Genomic DNA, 9110 nt, shown 5'->3' on the forward strand with positions numbered 1-9110 from the left:
ATTATTTGATGGTTTTTAAAAGATGTACCTATTTATTTGAAAAACAAAGTAAGAGAGAGAAAGAAAAGGGGAAAGACAGAAAAAAAAATCTTCGACCTTCTGCTTACTCCCCAGATGGCCACAAAAGCCCAACTTAAACAGAGCCAAAACCAGTATCCAGGAGCTTCTTCTGGGTCTCCCGTGTGGGTGCACAGGCTCAAGTGCTGAGGTCACCCTACACTGTTTTCCCAGATATATTGAAAAGGTAGTTGGATCACAAGTAGAGTGAGCAGAACTAGAACTAGCGCCCCAACCATTATCTTATTCAACCACGTTTCTTTTCACTCTGTAAACTCTGGGAGGCAAGTGTATGCCCATCCTTAATTTGCTACTGACTGTCCAGTTCCCAGCACCTAGGATGAATGTAATAAATGTACTTTTCAAGTTTTGCTAATACTTATTAAAGATGCACAGATAGAATTCTCTCATTCACTGATTCACCTTCCAACAACCTGAGCTTAGCCAGGCCAAACCCAGGAGCTAGGAACTCAGTGTGGGACTCTAGTACAGGATCCATAACTCACTGCCTCCCAGGTGCACATCAGCAGGAAGCCTGACACTCAAGCACAGGATCTCAGATGTAGGATACAGGGTCCCAAAGGTGTGGCTTGATTTTTGTGCTACCTACCCATTCCTTAATAAGCATTTTTTTTAATAAACTGCTGAATGCATGTAGCATGTGCTATGTAATGTACTTAACCATAAATGTAAGATACATGTTCTGATCCTTTCAATTGCAGCATGGACATGCAGAATTCTGGTTCATCTTTGGTGATAGAATCATTTTACCCAGACTTGGTCATCAATGTTGGAAAGATGACCATTGGTGAAAATTTCAGCAAAATACCTAAAATGCAGAAGAAGCAAGAAAAGAACAAAGTTGCCCAGGCTGCATGTGCTTTATTAAACTCAGGAGGAGGAGTGATTCGCGGGGAGACGGCCGACAAGGATGGGCAGACTGAGGAACTGAGACAGGATTTGCAAGAGTCTTGGAGAGACCTTATTCAGTCTCCAGATTTGCAGACTTTCTTTGAGACAACACAACAGGGGAAGTACTTTCACATTTTTGTAAAATCATGGAGCCAGAAGCCTTTCCCTGGAGACAGGTCCACCAAGCCCCGCCTCTGCAGCCTGGAAACTTCTCTGTACTGTAGATCTGGCACCTCCGTGTTGACCATGAGCTCAACACAGGCCTTCGACTTCCTGAAGTCCAAGAAAGAACAAAGTGTGCAACATCATCCAGTTCATGAAGGGGGCCCGCCTTGTAAAATACCCAAAGTTGAAAGGCACAGCAACCCTGCCTCTGATCTCGCTTCCCACATTTTCCTAAGGAACAGTCTTGAATATGGTGAAATTCTACCTTTTTCTGAGTCTCAGTTTGTAGAATTCAAAGCATTCGACACAGATCACATTGAAAAATATGTGAAAGACACCATTCCAAAATATGTCTCTGCATTTGCAAACAGTGAGGGGGGCTATCTTTTTATTGGAGTGGAAGATAAAACTAACAAAGTCATTGGATCTGCAAAAGAAAAGGTTGACTCTAACTCTCTAAAAAGAGTTATAACCACAGCATTTGACAAGTTGTCCATTGTCCATTTCTGTTCTTCCCAAGCATGGGTGAGCTATGAGTCCAAAATCATAGATGTGATTCGCAATGGAGAATTGTATGGTTACTTATGTGCAATCAAAGTAGAACCATTCTGCTGTGCAGTGTTCTCCACAGTGCCCAATTCATGGCTGGTGAAAGAGACAAAGGTTTGCAACCTGACTGCTGAGGAGTGGGTGCACATGATGGTGGGCCCAGACCCAATAACAGGTAAGAGAATGCAAACACCTCCCTCCCTGTTCTTTCTACATGTGAATTTGAGCTCCCATCTTCTGAAATTCGCTTACTTTCTTTAATTTTATTATTATTATTTGAAAGGCAAATTTACAGAGGAGAGAGAGAGAGAGAGAGAGACCTTTCATCCGCTGGTTCACTCCCCAAAATTGCTGCAACAACTGGAGCTGGGCTGGTCCAATGCTGGAAGCCAGGAGCTTCTTTTGGGATTCCCTTGTGCATACAGGGTACCAAAGACCTGACCCATCTTCTGCTGCTTTCCCAGGCCATAAACAGGGAACTGGAGTGAAAGTGGAGCAGTATATGCATGAACAGATGCCCATATGGGATGCTGGCATTGAAAGGCACAGGATTGGGCCCAGCACAATAGCGTAATGGTTAAGGTCCTCATCTTGAAAGCGCTGGGATCGCATATGGGCACTGATTCTAATCCTGGCAGCCCGCTTCCCATCCAGCTCCCTGCTTGTGGCCTGGGAAAGCAGTCAAGGAAGATCCAAAGCTTTGGGACCCTGCACCCGCATGGGAGACCTGGAAAGAAGTTCCTGGTTCCCGGCTTCAGATCAGCACAGCACCAGCCGTTGCAGCCACTTGGGAGGTGAATCATAGGACAGAAGATCTTCCTCTGTCTCTACTTCTCTCTGTACATCTGCCTTTCCAATAAAAATAAATTTTAACAAAATCAAAGAAAGAGAGAAAGAAAGGAAGAAAGAAAGAAAGAAGACAGACACAGGATTAGCCTGTTGAACCATCATGCTGGGCCCACCAAAAAGTTGCTTGCTTTGATCTCTTTCATATATGAGAAAATTTTGCTGGTGAAGAAAAAGCCAAGAACATATTTTGCAAGTAGTTATTTCTCACACAACAAGTAAAAACAAAGTTTAAAATGTAGTTATGGTTTAACTATGTACTATTTATATTCCTTTCATCCGGATTTGCTGAAGCTTCAAAATAAATATTACTCTATACCTTGGTTTAATATAAGATCAACCCTAAGCAACAAGAGCCCTTGTTGGGTGAGATTCTAGAGTGGGCTTATGAAGGAGTAAAGATATAAAACACATGGTGATTGGAATTTTTTCCAACAATTTGTTTATTTTTATTGGAAATGCAAATATACAGACAGGAGGAGAGACAGAGAGGAAGATCTTCCATCCGATGGTTCACTCCCCAAGTGGCCGCAATGTCCAGAGTTGAGCTGTTCCGAAGCCAGGAGCCAGGAGCTTCTTCTTGGTCTCTCACGCGGGTGCAGGGTCCCAAGGCTTTGGGCCGTCCTCAACTGCTTTCTCAGGTCACAAGCAGAGAGCTGAATGGGAAGCGGGACTGCAGGAATTAGAACTCGCACCCATATAAAATCCTGATGCATGCAATGAAAACTTTAGCTACTAGGCTACCACGCCAGGCCCTAGAATCTTTCTTTTTTAACATTTTATTTATTTTTTATTGGAAAGGTAGATTTATAGAGAGAAGGAGAGACATAATGAAAAATCTTCTATCTACTGCTTCACTCCCCAAGTGGCCAAAATGACTGGAGCTGAGCCAATCTGAAGTTAGGAGCCTGGAGTTTCTTCCTGGTCCCCCCAAGGATGTAGGGTCCCAAGGTTTTGGGCCACTCTCTACTGCTCTCCCAGGGCACAATCTGGGAGCTGGATAGAAAGTAAAGTAGTCAGGATATGAACTGAATCATTGCCCATATGGTATCCTGGTGAATGCAACACAAGCATTTAGCCACTAGGGTTTCACACCAGACCAGGTGATTAGAATCTGAAAGGGACATTTGCTTCACTCTAATGCAAGGAATTAGCTGTTCGGATGTAGAAGAGAGATTATTACTATTATTATTGTTATTCATTGGAATAATAAAGAGAGGAAAGACAAAGAGAAAGATCTTCCATCTGCTGGTTCATTCCCAAATGGCCACAAAAACCAGAGCTGAGCAGATGTGAAGCCAAGAGCTTCTTCTGGGTCTCCCAAGCACGTGCAGGATTCCAAGGCTTTCCCAGATCACAAGCAGGGAGCTGGATGGGAAGTGGAGCAGCCAGTACATGAACCAGTGCTCCTATGGGATCCCAGGACTTGGAGGTGGAGAATTAGCTGGTTGAGCCAATGTGCTGGCTCCAAGAAAGAGCATTATGCTAGTTGGAGACACTTTGATTCAAGATTCAGAAGCAATGGGTAGGCATTGTGGTGCAACAAGTTAAGCAGCCAGATAGCCACATTTCCATATCTGAGTACTGGCTTGAGTCCTGCCTCCCCTGTTTCCAGTCTAGCCTCTTGAGAGGTGGTGGATAATAGCTTAAATACTAGGGTCACAGTCACCCAAGCCATGACTGACTTCAAGTTGGTTCAGATTTGGCTGCAGAAGGCCTTTGGAGAGTGAACCAAAAGATGGAAAATCTCTCCCCCAGTTCGCTCTCCCTCCCATTTTCTTTGTTTTGTTGCTCCTTCAAATAAAAAGGTTTGAGTGTTTTTTGTTGTTTTGTCTTGAGTTTTCCGACGTCCTTATCTGAATTGCATTGTGTCAGATGAAATGTACTCACTGCCTTGTACGGCCTACTCTAGTGATGAGGAATAAAATCATACATATTTGTTCTTTTTCCCCTAGAACTGACCAAAGCTTTTGAATCCCAGCTGAGTCTGTCCCATGGGTCTCCACTCTGCAGGCCAGTGTATTCTAAGAAAGGTCTTGAACACAAAGAAGATCTCCAACAACATTTATTTCCAGGTACTGACTGCCGGTCTTTGCATTTGGAGAAAGGGGGATTATCAAATACATTTGACTGACACAAAGCCACAAGACTACAGTGCAGTAAATCCAAGTGTTATAAAAATGCCAGTGCTGCAAGGCTCTTGGGCGGAGTTTCAGGTGGCCTTTGAAAAATCATCTGGCTTAGCATTTGCCAAATCTGGCTCATTATCACAACCCAGTGGGAGGGGTTAAACATGCAGCTGTCAAGGCCCCACCAAGACTGTGTAAACAGGATGAGGCCTGGGCACACGCACCTGAGCAGGCTTCCACATGGTTCTGATGCCCTTTAAGTGGAAACCACCAATCGATTATAACTGCAAGCAAAATGTTAGGTGGGATTGAGAGTGCTACCCCCTCAGTCAGCCTTTTCACGGGTGGAGGAATTCCATCTGTAAAAGGAATACACAGATTTATCTGGCAGAACATGAAAACACAGTGAAAACCATGAGCAATTTCTCCTGGAAGAGGCTAAAAAGATAAGTCAGCAGTGTTCCTGGAATAGCAGAAAACAATAAATTCAAGACTTCAGACGATGCTTGTCAACCCTGCTCCCCACTATCTAAACTTTTATTTTTTGCCAGGTTTTATAAAGAAGTTCCTACACTAATGAAAAGAAAATACAGATTTATAGTAGAGATTTTTAAATTTTATTTATTTTTATTGGAAAGTCAACATACAGAGAAGAGATGAGGTAAAGAAAAAGATCTTCTGTCTGAGGATTCACTCCCTAAATGGCTGCAATGGCCAGAGCCAAGCCAACTAAAAGCCAGGAGCTTCTTCCAGGTCTCCCATGTGGGTGCAGGATCCCAAGGTTTTGGGCCATCTTTAACTGTTTTCCCAGGCCACAAACAGGGAGCTGGATATGAAGTAGAACAGCTGGGACATGAACTGGTGCTTATATGGGTTCCTGGTGCATGCAAGGCAAGGATTTAGCTACTAGGATTTTCACACCAGGCCCAGGGATATGGTTTATTTGACTTCACACACTGAACACATTAAATATGAGCTCTGACCACAGACTACGATATGCAAGTCCTCTATATGTCTAAACTTTTATTAAGGGCCAAGTAACTAATAAATTAGGCCTAAGATTCATTTTCAGAGAGCTTCTTTACTTACCCAAAATCGTTGCAGTCATTAGCTCATAAGAAGCTATTTTAGGGCCCTGGTGCAATAGCGTAGTGGTTAAAGTACTCACCTTGCATGCGCTGGGATCCCATGTGGGTGCCGGGTCTAATCCCAGCAGCCCTGCCTCCCATTCAGCTCCCTGCCTGTGGCCTGGGAAATCAGTCGAGGATGGCCCAAAGCCTTGGGACCCTGCACCCGCATGCGAGACCCGAAGGAGCTCCTGGCTCCTGACTTCAGATTAACTCAGCTCCAGCCATTGCGGTCGCTTAGGAAGTGAACCTTCAGATGGAAGAGCTTCCTCTGTCTCTCCTCCTCTCTGTTTATCTGACTTTGCAATAAAAATAAATAAAATCTTTAAAAAAAAACATTTTAAACACTCCATAATAAGACCCTGAGAAACAAGCATGAATGAATATGTGATTCTCACTTTCTAAGCATAACATGTCTTATTTTGGTTGGCACAGTCTAATTTCTTGAGGGACGACATCACTCAATTTAAGCAGACTTTCCAGGCTCTAGGTGAAACAGAGCTTTTCCCGAAGCTTTTATACCATTATTGTAGGGGTCTTACTTTCTCTCCTAAATGTAATGTGTGATTCATACAAAATAATACCAACATGCTTTTTCAATCCTTTCTTATTTTTTCCATGTCTAGTGCCAGAAGAACACTTGGAATATTCTCCCTACTCCCTCTGGAAGGAGCTGTCCTCAGAGCATAAAGGACTGAAGGAGCTAGTAAGTGAACAAATGCGTCCTTTCTCCCGAGGAATTCTGATCCTTTCTAGAAGCTGGGCGGTGGACCTGCGCTTACCTGCCAACCCAAACGTCATCTGTGATGCTCTGCTGATAGCACAGAACAGCCCCCCAATTCTGCATACCATTCTCAGGGAGCAGGATGCAAAAGGACAGGAATATTGCACCCACACCGCCTTGACTTTGAAGCAGCAGCTGGTGAACATGGGGGGCTACACCGGGAAGGTGTGCGTCATGACCAAGGTCCTTTGCCTGTGTCCTAAGAACCAGGGCGAGTTCCTGCAGGGGTCATACCCTCCGATAGACTACCCGCCGTCCTACAGTCTTACAGACTCCCAGCACATGGAAGCCCTGCTGCAGGCCCTCGTGGTGGTCCTCCTCGGCTTCAGATCTTTCCTAAGCGATCAGCTCGGCTGTGAGATTCTACATCTGCTCACCGCCCAACAGTACGAGATACTCTCGAAAAACCTGCGCAAGAGCAGAAGATTGTTTGTGCACGGCTTGCCTGGCACAGGGAAGACAGTCATGGCTGTGATGATCATGGAGAAGCTTAGGCATATGTTTCGCTGTGAGACAGACAGAATTCTCTATGTGTGTGAGAACAAGCCTCTGAGGGACTTTATCAGGTAAGCAGCTAGATCTTAGGTCTGTGCATGCAACTTTATTTGGGTTTAATTTTTGTTCTGCTAAATCACCTTGTTGCTTGGGAATAAAACAATAACATGATCTGTGACAAAGCTATTTCATTCAGGGAAGCAGGAGGGAGTAAATTTTCCTTTTACTTAAAGAAAACTTGTTATTTTAACTTCTTAAAACTTATTTGGGACACACACCGAGTAAGCAAGACAATGCAGACACAGAGAGAAAGCTCATATCCTCTGATTCTCTCTCCAAATGCCTGAGAAATTGAGAATTCCATCCAGGTCTCCATGTGGGTGGGAGGGATCCAGTTACTTGAGCTACCACCTGCTGTGTCCCAGAGTCTCCATTGCTGGGAAGTGAGAATTGGGAGCTGGAACTGGGAATCAAATCCAGGCGTTCTCATATGGGACACAAGAATCTTAACTAGTAGTTAAACTTCCAGGCCAAACACCTGCTCTTTCTTTTTATTTTTTACAGGGAGAAAAAGATCTGCAAGGCAGTGACACGGAAAACATTCATGAGAAACAGCTTTGAAAATATTCAACATATAATCATTGATGAAGCTCAGAACTTCCGCACTGAAGATGGAGACTGGTATAAGAAGGCAAAAGCCATCACTCACACAGAAAATGGTCACCCTGGAATTCTATGGATATTTCTGGACTACTTTCAGATCAGCCACTTGGACACAACTGGGCTTCCCCCTTTCCACTTCCAATATCCAAAAGAAGAACTCACTCAAGTGGTACGTAATGCAGATGAAATAGCCCAGTACCTCCAGGAAATAATGCAGAACATCGAAGGAAATCCTCCATTTAACTTCCCTCCAGAGTACCTAGAGCTCCTTCCTGAAGTTAAATGGGTTCCAGGTGTTCAAGGAACTTTGATAATCAAGACAGACTTGACTGTGGATGAAATAGTGACCTACGTGGCAGACACCTGCAACACTCTCTTTACAAAGGGCTACTCTCCCAAAGATGTTGCCATGCTTGTGAGCACCCAAGATAAAGTGGATTATTATAAGGGTAATATCTCAAGAAAAATGAGGAAAATGTGGGTAACGATTGGGAGTGCAGATGATGTCTCACAGGATAGCATTGTGCTGGACAGCGTGCGAAGGTTCTCGGGCCTAGAGAGGAACATCGTGTTTGGGATTCACCCAAAGACAGCTGATGCCACCATCTTGTACAATTTTCTGGCCTGTCTGGCTTCCAGAGCCAGACAGCAGCTCTATATACTATGGCCTCGTTAGTATTAGGAAGAATCACAAACCAAAACAGAAGGAGATGATTCCTATGGGAATGTCAGAGAAATTCTGATTGATACCAGCAATAACTTTTTCTTTTTTTTTTTTTAAATTTTTAAATTTTTTGAAATGACGCGTTTTTTTTTCTATTTTATTTTTGATTTTAAGATACAATCCCGTAGGGTATGCGGTCTCCCTAGCCTCTCCCCAAACTCCCTCCCCCATCTGATTTCCCCCATATTATTACAATAGCATAGTCCTTCGAAAGCAGTCATAAGTCCATCCTTCTGTTGTTTAAGTGTGTCCTGACATTGCTGGTACAGATAGTGGCAGAGAGTTCAGCATCCTATTGTCAAGAGATATCCAACAGTTTCATGGGGAGTTCATCTTTGGTTTGGAAGTGGAGATGCATACTGCATTGCATCTTCACATCTGGATATGATAGTCTCTATTATGCCATTACTGTACATTCCTTTAAATGAGAAGCCACGAAACAAAGTCAACAACAGGAATCAAAAAAAAATTCTTTTTTTTTTTAAGATTTATTCATTTTTATTGCAAAGTCAGATATACAGAGAGAGGAGGAGAGACAGAGAGGAAGATCTTCCGTCCGATGATTCACTCCCCAAGTGATCCGCAACGGGCCAGTGCGCCCCAATCCAAAGCCGGGAACTAGGAACCTCTTCCGGGTCTCCCACGCGGGTGCAGTGTCC

At 43.8% G+C, this 9110-nt stretch overlaps 1 protein-coding gene across 1 annotated transcript; it reads left to right on the forward strand.

Annotated features, from left to right (window-relative positions):
* Positions 1-774: 774 nt before the first annotated feature.
* On the forward strand, positions 775-8917 carry LOC101516375 (schlafen family member 13). Its single transcript, XM_004593993.3, has 4 exons — positions 775-1858; positions 4485-4604; positions 6412-7135; positions 7629-8917. The coding sequence occupies exons 1-4, from the start codon at positions 781-783 to the stop codon at positions 8401-8403; spliced, it is 2697 nt and encodes an 898-aa protein (XP_004594050.3). The 5' UTR covers positions 775-780; the 3' UTR covers positions 8404-8917.
* Positions 8918-9110: the final 193 nt, after the last annotated feature.

The sequence above is a fragment of the Ochotona princeps genome, chromosome 17, assembly GCF_030435755.1.
Source record: "Ochotona princeps isolate mOchPri1 chromosome 17, mOchPri1.hap1, whole genome shotgun sequence".
In the NCBI taxonomy this organism is placed as follows: domain Eukaryota; kingdom Metazoa; phylum Chordata; class Mammalia; order Lagomorpha; family Ochotonidae; genus Ochotona; species Ochotona princeps.

Bases quoted from the DNA above. Each gene is read 5' to 3' on its own strand.
- LOC101516375 (XM_004593993.3), top strand. From the start codon at position 781: ATGGACATGCAGAATTCTGGTTCATCTTTGGTGATAGAATCATTTTAC. The intron at 4,605-6,411 runs GTACTGACTGCC...TTCCATGTCTAG, and splicing joins CCAACAACATTTATTTCCAG to TGCCAGAAGAACACTTGGAA. The intron at 7,136-7,628 runs GTAAGCAGCTAG...TATTTTTTACAG, and splicing joins CCTCTGAGGGACTTTATCAG to GGAGAAAAAGATCTGCAAGG.